The following is a 20,103-nucleotide window of genomic DNA, read 5'->3' as shown; positions in this document are numbered from 1 at the left end:
TGGTTCCTTAATAGATGTAGTGACTCCATGACCTGTGATTTATAAGAAAATAGGGTGTTAGGCCAGGTGTGGTGGCTCAAGCCTGTAAACCCAACACTTTGGGAGGCCAAGGTGAGAGTATTGCCTGAACCCGTGGGTCTGAGACCAGCCTGGACAACATGGTGAGACCTCATTTCTACAAGAAATCAAAAAAATAGCTGAGTATGGTAGCATGTACCTGTAATTCCAGCTATTTGGAAGGCTGAAACAGAAGACTCGCCAAAGCCCAGCAAGTCAATGCTGGGGTGGCTGTGAATATGCCATGGCACTCCAGCCTGGGCAACGGAGTGAGACTCCAACTCAAAAAAAAAAAAAAGAAAAAGGAAAATAGGATGTCGAATCCCCTACTTCTCCTTCACATCTGTAAAAGGAAAAGAATGGTCTTTGCTTTGCAGCTGCATGACATAGAACATGGGACATTTGCACAGTGCTGTCACACTGCATATCCTCCAGGTGAGGCAGGCATTTCATGGAACCCTGAAGAGGTGCCCACAACTGAGCAGCACAGAAAACACCAGGAGAAGAGCTAGGAGAGTGAGTCCTGTTGTCAATCAGACCAGCTGTGAGACCCTGGAAAGAGAACGGTGCCCCATGCACTTCCAGGAAGACAACTGTGACAATGTCCACCACTTCATCTGCCACCTGGCACTTTATTCTTAATTCCAACTTTAAATATGCTACAGAAATACTGTTCCAAGCCGTCTCACATGAGGAACTCTAGTATCACCAGGGTTAAGTTTATCTGTGAACGAGTTCATCCTTCCACAGCTCACCCTCTGCTTCCTTCCCCCATCCACGCTCAAGCCTCAGTGAAAATTCCCAAGAACAGGGATCACACCACAGATGCCTCCAAAGCTCCACCGTACTGAGCACATGCCTGTACAGGGTGTGTGTTCAGATGCGTGTTTCTTATATTCGTCCAACTGTAGAGATACCAGCATTCTCTTGCAATTCAGCAACATTCAAGACATTTCATTTCAAAAGTCATTTCAACATTTAAACGACATTGTATTCTAGCTAATTATCCATTCTTCTAAATATTCTGTGAAATTCCCATTTCCATGCATTCACTTGGATGGTCTCAAGTCTTTGGTCTGCTCTTGTGTAGATAACTCTTAAATCCTGGCAAACTCACAGCGAATCTCAAATCTTTGAAATTCTAAAACCCGTGAAAGGGTCTCAGGGGACCTCAGAGCAGTGGAACAGTGGGCATGTGGGAAGTGTGGTTTAACCTTGCCTCTTCATTGGGGCCTCTACCACATTTTGGAGAGGGAGGCATCTTCCTACACTGGAGAGAGAGTGAGGAAGTGGTCACTTTGGGGGCCTGTTTGGCACCCCAGTGCTACTTAATGGACATTTAGAACTTTACATGATTGGGGAAGAAATCTTCCCTAATGGATCAACTCCATACTCAGACTTTTGGAGATGGTTCCAATTTACCAATTGATGTCTCTACCACCAATCAATAGCCTCTTGAGAACTAATGAGTTCAAGCCCGTCTTGGCATTTTGAATACTCAGATGTGTGAAGTGCCACCACATCTATCACGGCTGAAGCTGTCAGCCTTCCCCAAGGTCCTCATGGCGTCGTGTGGCCCCAGCCCCCAGCCCCCAGCCGCCAGCCCCGCCTGGTCTGACCTCATTCTTCAGGCTCCTGGCCAGGAAGTGCTCGGCCACGTGGGCGGGAAGCACGTTCTCCAGCAACACGCGGTTCAAGTTTTCCATGGTCTCTATCTCCTCCCGCTCTTTTTTGAACTTGTTCTTCCATAAGAAGTCTAACCTACAGTAATATTCATTCTGTTACAAGAGGACACAGAGGTAAAGAAACAATAGGCATCTTGTCCTGCCAGAGAGTGGAGGTTTTAAAGAGAAAATATAAAGAACAAAACGAAACCAAAAAAAGAACCCCCAGACAGATTGCCGCCCTCCCTACCAAGCCCTCTGTTCCCTCAAAATGTCTGTTAGTCAGTCTCTGACATGAATTTGCACAAAAGGAAGTAGAGGAAAGAACCAGCCTCATTGGAGGCTGAAAGGTCAAGTTGCCACTAATGCTTCTTGCAAAGTGATGCTAATAAAAGATGGCTTGGCTTAATGTTTGAAAAGGGACATCGTAGAATATAAATAATGAAAAATGAAAAATACACCCGTAGAGAGAGTATATTGCTTGAGCAGCAGTGCTCGTGTGTGTGACAGCTGGCCTTTAGTATTTGAAGATTACCTTTTCCCTACCACAAAATAGGTAATCAAATAACCATTGTAAAATATGGATTTCTTTTTTCATTTGGGATTACTATTGGACTGAAAGTATGTCATTCGTTATAGTTAAGGAAAAGCTTATTTTGATTTCACTTAATTAAGATAGTGCCTATTAGAAAAAACATGTGTTCCTGCTTTATGATATATTAAGATATAATGTATTTAAAAACCAGTTATTATTAGCATTGTAGAAATTGAGAGGTCCAGCTACTGACAAAGGGTCTTTTTGGTCTTGGTATAATTTTGTGCCTCCAATAAAGTAAATAATTTAATATAATGAAATAGTCTTGAATAAACTCTTCTAAGGCAGCAGGGCTTAGTAGGAAGGGCGTATTTCATACAGATAGCAACTTATCGGCAAATAAATGCAAAGAAGAGGTAACTGCAGCCTTGCTGTTGGTTTTCAGCTTGATTAATTATTCTAATGCAAGTAAAACTAAAATAAAATACACACACGCATATATGCACACAAATGGCCTTTCATGCACAAATGGAAATCTAAGGAATTCACATTTTGAAACTAGAGGAAGCAGTGATCATTCATCAATTATATTTTTTTCAAATTATGTGACACATTCAAAAATATTTCTCCTCCTCCTCTGGTCTGGTAATTATTTTTACCTCACAGAGTGAGGCACTTTTAAAAAAAGACTACACAAAATATATTTTTAAGGTTTGCTTATACTTAAAGTTTAGCCATAATGTCAAATTTTCCACATCCTGGATGTATAGAAATTGTGTTATGCACTTACTAGAAAAGCCCTCTGACTTAGAGAATACATTTTTTTTAATTTAAATTTTTTGGTGGGTAGGTGGGGGATGAACCAGTGGAGTGGTTGGTTGGAAATTAAAATGATGGAAGGAATCAGCGGTGGGGAATTGAGAAGACACAGGTGTGCACTCAAAATTAGACAAAAGTAAAGCGTGAGAGGAAATCACCTCCAAGGAACCAGTTAAGGCTGCAAATCAAGCTCATGTAAGTCTGGAAGGTTTCCATAAGCCATGCTAAGAAGTTGCTCAGGTGTTCAGAGTGTTTGTTGTATAAAACGGAAGCTTTCTGTAAGACTCCTACTAGAAGGACTCAGAGTACTGTGGAACCAGCTACACTGTGCTGAAGGTCACATTTGGCCAAACATGCCTCTATCTATCTATTTATCTTCCATCTGTCCATCATCTATAACTTTTCTAAGCAATGCAATATAATTATAATTCTCTTTTTTATGTATAAGTTAACTACCACATTAGAAACTCATATGAAGGGCCCCTCAAAAAAAGAAAAATACTCGGTGATCACTAGTTGTTAAAGAATGATTATGAAGAATGATAACTTTTTCGGGGGACAACAATTGTTCTAGGCCTCTAGATGCAAATATTACTTGTTTCATAATGACAAAAAAGGAATGACTCTCTATAAGACTGGTATCAACCAAATTGTGCAAACTTAATTCTCAATAATAATATGGAACACTTTTGATCATCTATTTTAAATCAATTAGAGAGTAACTAATCAATTGTCAGTCACTAAACTCAACCCTAAGTATGTAGTGGTGAGAAATGTTTATCATCTCAGTGACCAAAAAAAAAAAAAAAAAAGAAGCTGGGACAATTCAATTTGATACTAGCTTCTTACAATTTCTTACAAAGCAATCTGAGTGACAAATCTTGCAGAAGAAACCCCAGGACAAACATCCCAGTACAAATTGGAGAAATAGGGCTGGGTGTGGTGGCTCACACCTGTAATCCCAGCACTTTGGGAGCCCAAGGTGAGAGGACTGTTGAGCTCAGAAGTTCAAAACCAGCCTAGATAACATAGCAGAACCGTGTCTTTACAAAGAAATCAAAAAATTAGTCAGGTGTGGTGGTGTGCACCTATAGTCCCAGCTACTCGGGAGGCTGAGGCAGACAGATGAGCCATGATCCTGCCACTGCACTCCAGTCTGGGAGACAGAGTGAGGCCCCAATCCAAAATAAATAAATAAAAATGAGAAAATAGGCAATCCTACAGAGGAGATGGCTGAGTAGTTGCCTGAGACACGATGACATCATGCAAGGAAGGTGACATCACGCAAGGAAGCCCAATTCTCCCACACCTTGGTTATAGGGTTTCCAAGAAGGGGTGTGAGTGGGCATGGAAACCTGGTCAGTGGTGACAGAAAAAGACAGGTTGCAGGAGAAACCAGGAAAAAAGAGCAGGACAGAGTGCAGGTTGTGAAAACTGCATACCAAAAGAACACAGAACAGGGAAAATGCCAGGAGGTCGGGGAGGGTGGCAGAGGTGGAGTGGGAAGGAAAGGACCCATGATCTTTGCAGCGGGATGGGGGCTCAGCTCTAGAACACTGGTGAGGGCTGAACTGTGAGCTCCTAGAGAGGGTGCAGCCACACTGCTTGGGAAGATAGAGGAGGCCAGTGTCCCAGAACTCAGCCCGACTGTGCAATTATTAACAGCTTGCTAGTGGGGAGTAGTCACAAGTCTGCAGTATGCCTCTCAAATACTTGCCACTTTAACTGTTTAACAATGTGCATGTGTTTTAATCAGTATTGCATCTTCATGGGTTACTTGTAAATACATAAGTCACTTCTTTGTTTCACACGATCCATCATAGATTTTTTTTTTCTTCTTTAGAGACAGTGTCTCACTCTCCTGCACAGGCTGGAGTACAGTGGCATGATCACGGCTCACTAAGCCTCAAACTCCTGGGCTAAAGACATCCTCTTACCCTAGCCTCCTTAGTGGCTGGGACTACAGACATGCAGCACTTTGTCCACCTAACTTTTTTTATTTTTTGAGCGATGGAGTCTCACTATGTTGCCCAGGATCATCTTGAACTTCTGGGCTCAAGAGATCCCCCTTCCTCGGCCTGCCAAAGTGCTGGAATAATATAGGCATAAGCCCCTGCACCTGGCCTCCTATCATGCATCTTTAAATAGACTTTGGTTGTAGTGGAGTCGGTTTCTGCTGAGTCTTGTAGCCTTTGGGCAATTGTCCTTGTGCTTAGGCAGAGAAAGAATAATTGTCCTTAAAAATCCTACACCCATAGCCTCTACTAGAAGATCAGAAGAGGTGGAGAGCCCAAGGACAGAGAAACAGTTTTATTTGTATCACAAAATAAAACTTTTTAACAGAGGACCCTATTTTCAAGAATGATTGCAAGTGACAGCAAAGATATTCAGACCCACTTCAAAGGAAAAGAAGCATTACCATCCATTCTGAAATGCAAATGATAACCCCAGTCAAGGGGAGATACAGTTTCAAATAGCGTCAGCTATTGGGGGAGTACATTTGTGCATTTACAACATCTGCAAAGTTTATTTTGAGATTTAACAGGACATTGATTCACATCTCTGCCATTCACAAAGCTTGCCTTTTGTAGAAAAAATGAGATCCCCTTTTTTTTTTGCTTTTGTCTATAAGCACCCACACCTTGTGCTATCTACTTTTCTTTTAAGTAATAAGCTGGTTCTGATTCTTAAACATTTGTTTGCATGAAAGTTAACTACAATACACAGCAAAGCATTATTAATGAAGCACTTTAGAGAAGTTATTAACAAAAAAAAACCTCAGACTTCTTACCTGTCTACCCAGAACAAGCAGTGTGATGAAGAAAATAGAGAGAGACACAGAGCCCATGGTCTTTAGGTCTTTCCAAATGCCTGGTCTATTAAAACAAAACAAAATAGACATACAGCAACACAACAAAACAACATGTATATAGGACTTAGAATTTAAGTATCAACAAATGTCAGAATCTCTAGTGCCTGTATATATTGTATACCAGCCAAACACACGTGTGTGTTTCAAATCTCTCTTCAAACCCCCATTGCATTAAAACAAAACCAAAATTCCCATTTTTAAATCTTGGTAAAACAGACTTCTTACTTTATATCAAATATATATTTGCCTTGTAGTAAATGTAAAAAGAAAGCATAGAAGAATATTAACAACATTTTCTTCATGCTTCTGGAATCAATATGGATAATCGGATATATGGTTCCTTCAATGTTTTCGTTATTACTCTCAGAAAGAGACAATGTGCCTGAAATGAACAATCAAGCAAGGTATAAAAGTAAAGTAGGGAACTTAATTTCTACAAGCCACTCTCACCTATGAATTATAAAGTTTTGTAAAACTTTCAAGCAGGCACCTGATCTTAGCCTTTCATAGGGTTTTGTATCACAAAGACACAACAGACAGAAATTCTCTGCCTGCATTCTCCCCTCAGGTCCAGGAAGACATCAGTAATGCATCCCTGCCCAGTTTCTCACTGTGCTGGGTGGACTCTTCACCTCACTACAACATTCTGGGCAGTGATTACTAACACTATCTTCCAACGGCTGAGAAATCACCATTTCCCATGTACAACTGTAATTACGACCCGAAAAATAAAAGTTAATTATAAACTGACTGAAGGTACAGATGTTTAAGAACCATCCTGACGTCAGTGAATTTCAAATTCATCTTTTTCCTTGCTGACTCCACTGACACTATATTGTAAAAGTCGTGCAGCACAGCCAACACTTGAAGAGGCAGTTGCAGGCTGAGTTTTTAATTTCCACATTGTTTCATGAAGATCTCATCCCTTTACAATTCCAAGGGGCCAGAGAAAGCGTCTATGACATCCCTGTCTTCCACTCATTACCCCTGCAAGTTAATCGCACAGAAAATGTGCCCAGGCAGTCTATTGGGAGAAATCTTTTTGGGGGGACACCTCATTCATGCATTGAACCTTGAGTGGAAACACCCTCTCCACTGCCTCCCACATCTTGAGTCTTACTGAGGAATAGTGGTGGGTGGAGGGGGACTTACAGGAAGCAAGACAAGGGGAGGCTCTCCCCGCAGGCCCGGGGACTGGATCTGAAGGTATAGCCCTAAATGGATCTCAGAATCACGAGGCACACACAGCCGATAAAGCAGACTGATGTATCAATACACGGATGCCTTTTTCTCTTCTCAAATTCTCTGTCAATTAGGGAGAACTCCATCTGGCTTTCTTGAATTTCACTTAGGTTTCTCAAAAACTTCTTTCATTTAGTCAGCAGAAAAACCCTGCCAGCTCCTGCGACAGGCCTTCTCTTTCTACCCCGTGGCCACTGGCGGAAAAATGGTGTTCGGGCTCCTGTAGTGTGAGTGACTAATTTCTCCATCCATCTATCCATCCCTGGGTTAGCTTGCCCTCTCTGTGTGTGTCGGAGCGACGGGAAAGAAGAGGAGTATGGTGTGGGAGTATGGGAAGCAATGGAATAAAATCCCCAGGACATCTTCCTGGCAGAGTGTAGTCATGGTGTTGGTCCAATTCATTTCCTGGGGCTGCTGGAACCAGATACCACAAGGTGAGTGGCTTAAAACAACAGAAAAGTATTGTCTCCTAGTTCTGGAGGCCAAAAGTCTGAAATCAAGGTGTTCGCAGGGTCACACTCATCGAAGGAATTCTTCCTTGTCTCGGTCTACCTTCGAGTGGCTTGCTGGCAATCTTTGACTTTCCTTGGCTGGTCACCATGGAATTCCGATCCCTGCCTTTATCGATACGTGGCACTTTCCCTGTGTGTTTGTCCCTTTATATGGCTGTCTTCTTTTTAAAATTATTTATTTATTGGTTTGTTTATTTATTTATTTATTTTAGAGACAGAGTTTTGCTCTGCACCCAGGCTTGAGTGTAGTGACTCCGTCATTGCTCACTGCAGTCTTGAACTCCTGGACTGAAGCGATCATCCCATGTCAGTCTTCCAAGTAGCTAGAACGACAGGCCTGTGCCACCATGCCTGGTTAATTTTAAAAACTTTTTTTTTGTAGAGACAAGGTCTTGAATACATTCTTTCTTTTTAATTTTAGAGATCTGGGGTACAAGTGAGGACTAACTACATAAGTAGGTTGCATGCAGTGAAGTTTGAACTTCTAGCTGGCCCTCACTCCCCCGGTAGTGGTCCAGGTGTCCACTGTGTTGCATATGTCTCCCTCCCTCACTGTTCCCCCTCCTTTACCCTTCCGCACGTCCTACAACTGCCAATCCTACCCTTGTGCTAGTGTGACTGGTATTCACAGCCCGTACATGAGTGAGAATGTGCGGTATTCAGTTCTTTGTTTCTGTGATAGTTCGCTTAGTATGATGGAGACAGGGTCCTTCTATGTCAGTCAGGCTGGATGTAGTGGTGTAATCAGAGCTCACTGCAGTCTCAAACTCCCAGCCTCATGTGATCCTCCTACCTCGGCCTCCCAAAGTGCTGGGATTACAGGGGTGAGCCTGGTCCCTGATCACCTTCTTATAAAGGCAATGCTCATATTGGGTTAGAGGCCCACTCTACTTCAGCCTGACCTCATCCTAATTAATTTCATCTGCAATGACTCTATTTCCAAGGAAGGCCACATTTTGAGAAAACTGAGGATTAAAACATCATATCTTTCCATCAATAGGGCTAGCCATTTGTACAAAATGACAGCTTGAGTTGGGTGTGAGCATGCTCTCTATCCTTCATGTTTCAAGGATGAAATCCACTTTGTACTCCTGTGTGCTAGGGTTGCGCCATCACTGAGTTACAATATGGGGAAGACACAGCTAACATAACTGAGAATGTTTCTAACTCTATGATTTTCAATAAAATGACAATGGCAGCCAAAATGTGACTGAATATACATTTAAAAAAATTTTTTTTTTTTTTCAGTTGGAGTCTCACTCTGTCGCCCAGACTGGAGTGCAGTGGCCGCTCCCGGCCACTGCAGCCTCGACCTGCTGGGCTCCGGCGATCCTTCTGCCTCAGCCTTCAGAGTAGCTGGAATTACAGGCGAGCGCTACCACGCCCAGATGATTTTTGATTTATTGTAGAGATGAGGTCTTGCCAAGTTGCCCAGGCGGGCCTCGAACCCGCGGGTTCAGGCAATCCAATCACCTCAGCCTCCCAAGGCGCGGGATTACAGGCTGAACCACCGAGCCCGGCCACATTTTTCAAATTTAAAATTAGACTCTGAGGACTCAGACACTGAAACATGCCTGTAGCCACACACTAATTTGCAGTCAGCTCTCCACGGAGGCTGTTAGTGGAGAAATGATTCTGACCCTCAAGTTTTGGGAGTACAAAAGATCAGAGTAACCTGCCACACTGGACGAATTATTTGATGAACCAGCCTCTAACCTGAAGGCAAACAGTTCAGGTGAGGTTAAAAAAAAAAAGGACATTTTCAATACTTTCAGGAAAGAAAAGCCATCTAGTCATGTGGACACAAACATTATCTTGCTTGCAAAAAGTTTATATTTTTCTAGGCGAATTTTTTTTTTTTAAAGAAAAGCATCCAAAGAAACCTAGTTTCTGTTATGTTGTTAACATAGACCAGTTGAGGTAAAATCAGACTTTGTCAGGTCATTAATTGGGATAAAAATTATTCTGGTCTGGGATCCTGATGCGAGAGGTCTATGACTCATAAAAACAAGGCCAATAAGAAGATGATGACCACTTCCTGCCCTCCCGCCCTTCTGATCTTCAGCTAATGTATATTTTAGTTTTCTTGGTTGTCTCTGGTTACACTATTAAGTTAGAAAATGCAGTTGGGCACAGTGGCTCAAGGTTGTCATACCAGTATTTTGGGAGGCTGAGGCGAGGGGATTGCCTGAGCTCAGGGGTTTGAGACCAGCCTAGGTAACTTGGTGAGAACTCGTCTTTACAATAAATCAAAAAATTAGCTGGGCGTAATAGTGTGCTCCTATAGTTCCAGCAACTTGGAAGGGTGAGGCAGAAGGATCGCCTGAGTCCAACAGGTTGAGACGGCGGTGGCTGTGAGCGTGCTACTGCACTCCAGTCTGGGTGACAAGAGTGAGACTCTGACTTTAAAAAAAAAAAAGGAAAAAGAAAAGAAAATGCTTGGCTTTGTCCACAAAAAACCCCTGAATTCCCAGGAGTCTTTGATGTCAAGTGAATAAAGCTAATGTCATGTCCAACTTGATTAACATCATAGGGACGAATCTGCTCACCAAACCTCACTCAGCACAGGTTTGAGACCTCTGTTACAGGACCAGAATTCTATTCAGACTTCCAGAGTTAAACCAAACAAAATACCCCAGAAGGCTAGGTATAGTGGCTCACACCCCTAATCCGAACACTTTGGGAGGCTGAGGCAGGAAGGTTGCTTGAATCCAGGAGTTCAAGACCAGTCTGAGCAACATAGCAAGACCCCTCATCTCTACAAAAAAATCAAAAAATTAGCTGGGCATGGTGGCACGTGTTTTGTCCCAGCTACTAGGGAGGCCGAGGCAGAAAGATCACCTGAGCCCAAGAAGTCAAGGCTGCGGTGAGCTATGATCATGCCATTGTACTCCAGCCTGGGCAACAGAGTGAGATTCTGACTCAAAAAACCCAAAAAACAAAAAATCAAAACAAAAAAATAACACCCTAGAAAACAAATGTCAAGGCTAAAATGCATAAAGTAAATGCATAAGGTAAAATAAAGTCAGCCCCATGCCTTGTCAGTAAATCTTCATCAAAGTCTGGCTTGAGATGCAGTAGAAACATGCTCAGACACACACAGCGGCACTTGCATAATGCTCTCTCTGGCTATTTTAGTGAAAGGGGCATACCAGTTCCTGTGGTTCTCTTCTTGGACCCTCTTCTCCTACCCAAGTCATCAAGGCAGTGGCTTCATCCTGGCCCATGGCTGGTTGGTGAAGAAGCGTGAGCAAAACAGCTTGGCCAGGCCTCCCACATTCCACGTAAAGGGTATTCAGTAAAAGTTTGTTGCAAAAATAAATGAATGAATGGACAAACCATGTTGACTTGGGAATGGCTCGCCTCCCCTAAGGAGTTTCTGGACATTCTATTCTCCCCTGGTTGGACACAAATCCACAGAATCCTATGCAAACCTCCACAGAAGGTGGCCTGATGTCATCCAGGGACGGATGGCACAAAGCCCCCTGCTTGCTCAGAGTGGTGTTCACAAATGCCTAACATTCTGATGCTGTGATGGACCAACACAATGAGAACTAGACTCATACTTGGAAAGGGGCCCCGGAGACAGCTGCAGGCCAGGAGAGATGACAATAGTGTGTGTGTGGTGGAGGTCAGTGCTGGACCTTTGCTATGGAGATACTCATGCGTCCTCATGAATGTAGTCATGGTTCCATTTTATGGAGAAGAGTGATTTTGAGGAGACAGCACCTGCTACATCAGTGCACTCTAACACAGAGGAGCTGTGCAGAGTTCAGCATCACAGACAGAAGAGCTGGTGGTTAGAAGTATTGTGTGTTCTATATTGTCGATGGGTACAGCCCCTGTGAAATCCCTCTCCCCACCCTAAAGTCAAACAAAACAAAACAAAAAGCTTACACATCGATTATCTTCTTTCAGGTGAGGCCAAACTACAGGACATTTTCTCTTTGAGGTCATATAAAGAAGCAGATCGCTAATGGTGGCTTTTCAAAAATGGAAGAGAGCTTGGTAGACTCTGAGTAGCCCCAGGACAATTCGCTTTATTTTTAAAGTTGGGCAGCTGGGTTAGCCTCGTTTCCTGCTGCCCTGCTGGTGGGTGTTAGACACAGAGATATGTACTGTTCTTTGCTTTCTGAAGATGGCATAGGATGGGGGGAACAGGTGTGACAGGGGAAGCTGAGATATTAAACTTGAAATCAATTTTAAATCTTTTCAATATTCACTTGACTATAGCATGGGTTAGAATACAAACTTGAAACCCATTTTTAATTTACAATTTAAAGAAATTTCAGATGCTTGGGAAAACATATGATTCAACCCAGGGGTAGGCCTACATTTCTCTCCTTCTCCTTCCTTTCTCCAGTTCTTCCTCAAGTCTCTCCCTTATTCAACATCAACTGTTACCTAGTAGGGACACTGTCAAAATACTTCACACTTTCTCAAAATCTAGCCACTGGGACTTTCATGAGACACCAGGAAATACTAGGGAGGCAGAAAAACTCCCCAGTGAAGTGCTTAGTTCATAGCTCTCCATGACGGATGCCATGTTGAACACCTCCATTGCTATTGCAGCTGGACAAGCATTCCTGCCAGCTACCGTCTAGAGCGCCTGTGTGATGCTAAGCACTAGATATAATTGTTGTTTAAAGACCTCATCTATGTGCTGCCCACAAAGTATTTATTTTATTGGGCTAAAGTTCCAGCAAGAGCTGGTTAGTCTGCAGGGCTCCTGGTCGGTTAGCACTTCTGATCAAGCTCACTATCCCCCATGTCTCTCTAGAATTAAAGGTACATTTCTAGCCTTCAGGTGAGTGAACATAATGTCTGGGTCCACATAAAATTACACCCGTCCCTGAAGACTTTTCAGTTCTGCAAGGAAACTCAAAGAAAAATTGGACAACTCGCAGATTCAGTAGCGAGCCTTTGTCATGGGAAGAAGAAGAGTCCTCCACACAAAAACAGCTTCCAGCAACATCAGCCATCATTATCATCACCTTCACCTTGAAGAGCACCTGGTGTCCTCAGCAGCTCTGGCCAAGGGCTTTGGGAGATGGTGTCATGGATGGGAACTGGAGCCGTTATTGTTCGATTCAACAAAACATCTTGTACTCACAAGACAGTAGGGAGGACTATTGTGAAAACCACTGAATTAGGTTAAGCATTAATTAAGCATCTTGCTCTGGACCTTCCAAACATTCCTGAGGATTTTTAATGGTACATGCTCCCTACGAGTTTTCTTCTTTTCTCCTGAACAGTCTGCCTTTCACATTCATGACTCTGTAAAAATATATTTAATATCATTTTCTGAATTATTCATTGACCTGAAGCTTTTCTTCTATATTTTCTGTTAATTCCATTGGCTTGTACCATCTTGTGGGCTTGTTCATGATCAATGTCAAATTTGCTTCTGAACCTGCCATAGGGGTCACGGTGAAGTCACGTGCAGGGTGTATCATGGCAGCTCCAGATCAGATAAGGCACTTGCGTAAAGTTCACCTATTCCGAAGAAATCACTCCAGCGACACACTGATAAAGACATGGGTTTATTATTACTTATGGGAGGGAACTGATGGTAGCTGGTCAGTATAAGGTTTTCCACACCCCAATAGATGTGGGGAGAGATTACATACTCCTGGCAAGAGAAAGGGAGCAAGCATTATGTGACAAGAAGAAGTAACAAAGATGTGCTTCCTCGGAAACTGTCTTGAGTTCGCAGATGTTCAAGGGCATTTCATCCGGTAACAGATGATCTTGGCCAGAGGCTGTCCTCCCACTTGGAAGACAGTTATTGGCAGGAGAGTGGGAGCGGGACATTTGTTCTACATTTTCCCCACATAGGGCAACAACACAGGAAGATGGCAGTACTGCCTTTACATAGAGGTGCCCTCTCTTCCTTGGAAACCTTCCTTTGAAATGTAAAGGTGTCACCAAAAACAGATGCAGAGACTGAAAAAGACACACCCTGAATGAGTCGGAGATTCACTCTGTCTTGGAGGCAGGAGAGGTGCGGGGTCACATAAAGTCAGTGTTAGGTTCTTCTGATTGCTCAGGAATACATCTTGCTTTTGTTCATTCATTCATTCAGCAGGTGGTTATTGAGAGCTACAAGCCAGGCACAGTTGTTGACACTGTTGATACAACAGGGGTGCTTGGTTCAGACCTTCTCTTCCACTTGATTCAAGATTGTGTCAAACTCCTCCGCATACATGCGAATATCACAGAAAAGGGGCTGACAGACAATAGAGTCCATGTCTGCTTCACCCATGGTGGACACTTTCCATCTTTCCAGGGTGGAACAGGACAGAGGAGCTGCTCAGGTCTTGGGTACACCAGGTGGTGAAAGCCAGACACTTGAGGCTGGTCTCCTGGGAGTGGTCAACACCAAGGAGGACACAGGTCAAGAGGCCTGAGTGGGCAGCAAGGACACTATCTTGCCACAGCCAAGCCTGGCTCACAGAAAGAAGACTCTTTCGAGCAGAAACCAGGAAGCCGGGAATGAGAAGCGGGTGAGAACAGGGTGCTCAGAAACAGGTCACCAAGGGGTTGTGGCTAAATGCTGTGACTTCAATGACACAGACTGGCTCAAGCAGAAAGGGTGATGTTGCCTGGATGGTGCAGGCCAGCTCCCTCCTTGAAGGGCACCTCTGATTTTGAGATTCAGAGGTGTTTACTCTCAAGGCCATACCAGTATTCCTTCCTTCCTCCCTCCCTCCCTCCCTTCCTCTCTCTTTTTCTTTCTGATCCTACTTTTATATTGGCAAGTGTTGTGTCAGCATCAATAAACCAGGCAAAGGATGAGGAGCCCTTTATCAACCATTTGATGAGGGAAATGCTCTTGAATCTCAGGAAAGAGAAAACATTGACATCCATCAGTTTTGTCTCAGGCATGAATCACAGGGATGTTTAAAACAGACTCTGAGGCTGGAGAAATTGGTTGGAGGGGAGACGATTTGTAGACTCTTGCTCTTAAGGGTCTCTCATGTGGGGTGAGTTTAGAAGATTTGATAATTTTGAGATATTAGATGCTCTTCTGCCATTTTGTCAGTAATACTCTTCTTTTGGCAGAGGGATGCTTCTGAGATTATGGTGCCAGCTTATGCAGGGACTGATTTTTTTTTGAATGCCATAATCTTTTGATCATGATTAGGAAGAGGGGGGCAAGTGCGGGTATACCCCCCTGCCCCCCTAGAGGATGCTGGCTTTCCTGTTGGAAGTGAAGAAGAGTCGCAGAGGCTTCCTGTCAGTCCTCCCTAGCTCTGAGGTCATTATAAAGACAAACCAAGAGAGCAAACATCAACGACCTTGAATAAAATCAAAGCGATAAAAAGTAACACCTCCTTTTCTTCAACCTAATAACTCCTCTCCTGCTGCGGGGCTCTACTCAGAGACTGTGTGCCTCTCAATGTGCTGCACTGAGATCCCCAGCAACAATTCCCTCCACCTCAGAAACTTGCTAATCTGATTTCTCCTTTTGCTTCGGATGTGTAACATATTCAGGCGCTTTAAATTTAATAAAGGGGAATTTAGTGGCGCCATCAGCTGTGTGCGAAAATCAATAATGCTTCGTTTATTTAGGAATACGATACAGGCTCTCTGGATGCGGTAGAGAAACATTAAAGCATGTGTGGTTGGCAGCTTTGAGAATTTATTGGAAAATTAACTTCTGATTTCATTCTCATCTTGGCTAAGGAATCATAAAATTTTCGTAATACAATTATACATTTTTGCAACTCCACTGCCTTAAGCTTGATTACAGATTATTAGGATTTCATGGTGTGGAGAATCATGAAAATTAAATTAGGTGAAGAGAACGGGCTGCAGTTGTGTTTCTGTAAGTGTTATTGGTGAGAAACATTCACGCAGTGTAAGACTGCTGTTCCTGACACTGGATCTCCAATGGAGAAGTAAGTGGCTATGCACTGTCAACACAAACCATCTTTCTGGAGCAAAAAAATCAATGCAAATATCTCAGGCATTCATTTTGTGTTAAAAGAAAGATACAGACAACATGGGGGGAAATGCAAAGCACTTCAAAAAAACTCTGAAGCCTGGTGGGTCCAGAAATAAACCTACTACTTGCTGTAAAATGTTGTTTTGCTATTGAGATGTGAAATGGAGACCATCGTAATGATTAAAACAATTTTTTTTTTCAAGCAGGGAATAAAATATTGATGACAAGCTTATGGATGTAACTTGATAACAAGAAATCTTCCATAAAGTGAATGAATGTGCCTGATAGAATCATTCTTGCTGCATCTGGTCTAAGGTTGAGGGAGTTAATACAATCATACTTTTTCTTGGAAGTCAAGCTCTTAATAGAACAAATAATTTCCAGAATTGACAGTTCCCCCTCCCTACAATAATGTTTTAGGAACTCTCTAATAAGAAATGTATTCCTGTAACTTGTGAATATAGCCACTTCCCCCCCCCCAATATTTTATTCTGAACTGAGGGCCATTTTGCCCTCCCAAGGACAACATTGGCAATTTCCGGGGACACTCTTGATTGTCATGAGTTGGGGTGAGGGCACTGTGACTTGTATTGAGCAGATAGAGGCCAGGGATGTCACTAAACACCGTATCATGCACAAGACACACCCTACCCAATAAATAATTATTTAGTCTAAAATGTCAATAGTACTGAGAATGAGAACCCTAGATTACCCTTATCAATAGAGTACAGATTAGGACACAAACCCTCTCTCCCAACAACTTCATATCTTCAAAATGTATTTGACAACACACATTTTGTGTCATCTAAAATAAAAATTCACATCACTTTTCTGAACCATCACTTCAAAGATACTCTCTCTCAATGATTTACCAATGGCAAAGGCGTTGCTAATTTGTATTTACTCAACACACGCTCATGCTATCCACATCCCATGAAAGACCTAAAGTGAAGAGAAGGAAGAGGCAGCAGCTCACCTGTCAAACAAGACCCGGCTGTAGTCACCCAGGACGTGGGCATGGGTGTGGAGCAGGATAGTGTTGTAGCCCACCAAGGCCGCCATCATGATCAGCATTTTCAGCTCATAGTTCACCCGCAGGAACACCGAACAGGAGATCAGGCCCAGAACGCAGCTGTATATGAAATACTGAACCAGGGAAAGACCACAGGCAGATACTTTAAAGACCTCTTCTGAGAGGCGCTGGAACAACCACAGTTGGGGGCCACCACCAAGCTCATCTGGTCAATGTATAAACTGGCTGTGAAAATGGATGTCTGTTTCTACTCTGATCCAATGGCAAATGCCTGAACACATTCCATTCAGAAAAGAATTCCTCATTCCATGGCTTTCTGTAACAGCCTAGCACAACGGATTTTTAAAAAGCAAGGATACCACCAAACACTTTTCAGAAATGAAAGTTTTTAAAAACCACGTCATTATAAGCAAATGTCATTTACTTCTTGAAAATGAAAACAGTATGACCCCCTGCATGTTTATGGAAAGGTTATGATGTGGGGAATCTTTTTTGGTCTTTCCATTCTTTAATTTATTAAGAGGATATAAATCATTACAGAAAACTCTGTTGAAAGCATAAGGAAGCCTAGATACTTTATGAAAAAAGAAATTGTGTGTCAGAAAGCCTATGTGAAAACAGAAGGATGTAATTAAGTCATTTCCTCACCCCCTGATCACGACAGACACAGGTGAGATAGGCTTTGGATGGCTTTGGATTCAATCCTGTTTCTGTCACTCATTAATTCGGTCACTAGGGGCCAATGACCCAACTTGCCTGTATCACAGTGTTCATGACACCGCAACATGAGGGTAATAACATCATTCTTGTAGGTCATCGCAAAGAACAGAGATAAAGAGTAAAGTTCAGAGCCCAGGGTGCTGCGGGCCGGGAGGGACTCAACACACAGAAGCAGGAGCCATTCTCATAAAGGCTTTATTTGCTATATGATGGGGTTTTTGTGAACAAAGGGTTGTGTTACTATCTTAGCATTCCTCGAACAGAGACAGCATTCAGTAACATATAAGAAGTTTAATAAAACAGAGATCTGATTGGTGTTTGATAAATCTTGTCTTTAAAAAAAAGCCCAGTTCATAAGCTACCCAATTTTAGTTTCGTCACACTGAATAAGCCATGTATAAACTGCTTATCTTTCTCATTCTAGCTTTTTCTTCGATTCCCCAGCTAAGGATATCTACAGTAAGCTATGTGGAAGGCTACTGATATTAACTCAATTGTCCTGTTTGTGTGGAAGAAAGAAACTTTGGGAAAATGAGTTTGCTGTGATCATACAACAAGCTCATACACTGGGCTTCCTCTTTGCAAGAGACATATTTATGTAAGTGGAGTCACCTATGTAGGAATTAATATAAATCCTTTCTCAGTAAGGACTGCAACCTGGCAATTCAGCTTCGAAAGGAACTCCTACTGGATTACACTCCGAGTGGGCCATTCCTCAGGACGTTCGAGTATTCCTTTACATGGGAGCATGGCACTTGGCTGACAGCATTTTTAAGGGATATTGAGCATTGTAAGTCTAATTTTTTCAGCCAGAATGAACTGATGTCAGTTCTCTACTATTCTGACCCTCATTCCCACTGGCAACAGAGAACAGGGAGAAGAGACAACGTGCCACAATGGGACTGTTGGGGCTAGGGGAGTAAAATGATAGAACCAAGAGAGCTGGGACCGTGTGGATAGCAGCCTCTGACTTCATCTCCTCTAACACAGAGAGGGGAGAGAGGGGAAGCAGGCCCTTGGAAGCCAGATCTTATTTCTATGAGTTCTGGCCTTGTCACCTTCAATAAGTTACTAAGTATTAACCTCAGGGCAGACCTGAGGACTCAGAAACACAATGTATATTACTGCTTTCTCTATGTTGCTTAGAACAAGCTACTCACAGTAGACCAGGGAGCTCCCCAACGTCCTTAAGGAAGGTTGGTAGAAATTTGACAGAGTATTCTTGTTTCTGTTGAATATAATAAAATATGGCCTCACATTTCATATGTCTTTTTTGTCTTAGTTCAGTATTGGGGGTCATTCTCCCTTATATTTCCCAAAGGCACTAGTCTGTGACAGATTTGAAATTTAAAAAGCAAAACAAAATGAAAATAGAGCCTTCATAAAGAATTTGAGCAGCACTGATTTATATAACCTGGTAGCCCATGAGTCAGTTGTCACGACCATGAAAAAATTTCTCCTTAAAACCCAGGAAATTGTCCTGCGTACCAGCAAGGACATGGTCCCAATCAGAGCTCCTGACCGACTGGATTCCCCAAAGTAGTTCATCATAACAATTAGGCAGTCTTGTACCTTCCAGAAGTCCTCAAAGTACAAATGGTGATAATATCCACCTCAGAGGATTCTTGCAAAGATCAAATAACACAAGAGTTCAGTGCCTGGCTCCTGAGAAGCTATATACATTCTACTATTATTATTATAAATTAAGGTTCTTTGTAAGGTTTCATTTTTTTAAGGGTTCTGTTGCTAAAATTATGCTTGAAAACCACTGTACAATGAAAGTAATCAAACCATTCAGCCTAGCTGAATGAGATGGCAGAATAAGAAACCACGGAAATGTGTGTTATATGCATCAAGGGTGGATTTTGTGTGTGGGGGGGTGGGGTCTCGGGTAGGATTTTAAAGGTTCCCATAGTACCCCTCGTTTGAAATATGTGTCCATTTCTAGAAAAGGATACCCAAGATTTCACATTTCAAAACTCATTCTTAGGTTTTTAAAAAGTTTTCACATTCAGGAACATCTATTAAAATATATAGGCTAATGGAAGTTGACTTTTAGTGCATTTTCTATTAAACCGCTTTTCTAGAATGCTCGGAGGCTGGGCAATAGGTGATCTGGCATTAAAAGGTGGGCTGGGAACCTGCAGACAGATGGATGCATGGAAGAGGGAGAATAATGCAGGAAGGCCAGGTTGAGAGCCCTGAAGACCAGCTGTCCCTGCTCCACAGTTCAGCTCACCAGGGAAGGTGCCAGTTGATCAGGAGGGCTGGCGGCACTGTTATGTGGGTGTAGCTCATAGAAATAAGGTCTGGCCTCCAAGGAATTGCTTTCCCTCTTTCACCTCTGTGTGTTAGGGAGATGAAGTCAGAAACTGCCTGTCCACCTGGTCACAGCTTTCTTGATTCTGTCATTTTACTACTCTAAACCAAAGAGTTTCATCATGGCACATTGTCTCTTCTCTCTTTTCCTGTTCTAATTGAAGTACCATAGTTACTAGTCATGTTTACCATGTTTGATATGACCTTTGAGATCAACCTGCATTTTGCATTAAGGTGACAGTCACTGTTATCTTGGGTAATATACTAAAGTCCCTTTGGGTCTCAGTTTCCTCACCTGAAAAACGGGAACTCCACTGATATCTACTTCACAAGGTAGTTTTTGGATGAAATGATGTGCCTGCTATGATACAAAGAGCTT

General features: G+C 42.7%; 1 protein-coding gene across 1 annotated transcript in view; it reads right to left on the bottom strand.

Moving 5' to 3' along the window:
- Positions 1–20,103, bottom strand: part of ADCY2 (adenylate cyclase 2) — a 314,510-nt gene that overhangs the window by 36,779 nt on the left and 257,628 nt on the right. The window contains exons 16-18 of the mRNA XM_008051507.1: positions 16,629–16,798; positions 5,867–5,951; positions 1,677–1,835 (exon numbers count right to left, since the gene is read on the bottom strand). Coding sequence (XP_008049698.1) covers positions 1,677–1,835; positions 5,867–5,951; positions 16,629–16,798 — 414 coding nt within the window. The remainder of the gene's footprint in view (positions 1–1,676; positions 1,836–5,866; positions 5,952–16,628; positions 16,799–20,103) is intronic.

The sequence above is a fragment of the Carlito syrichta genome, unplaced genomic scaffold (genome assembly GCF_000164805.1).
Source record: "Carlito syrichta isolate Samal-C Ts95f unplaced genomic scaffold, Tarsius_syrichta-2.0.1 Scaffold180901, whole genome shotgun sequence".
NCBI classification, from domain to species: Eukaryota; Metazoa; Chordata; class Mammalia; order Primates; family Tarsiidae; genus Carlito; species Carlito syrichta.
This window is presented reverse-complemented; position numbering and strand designations above follow the sequence as displayed.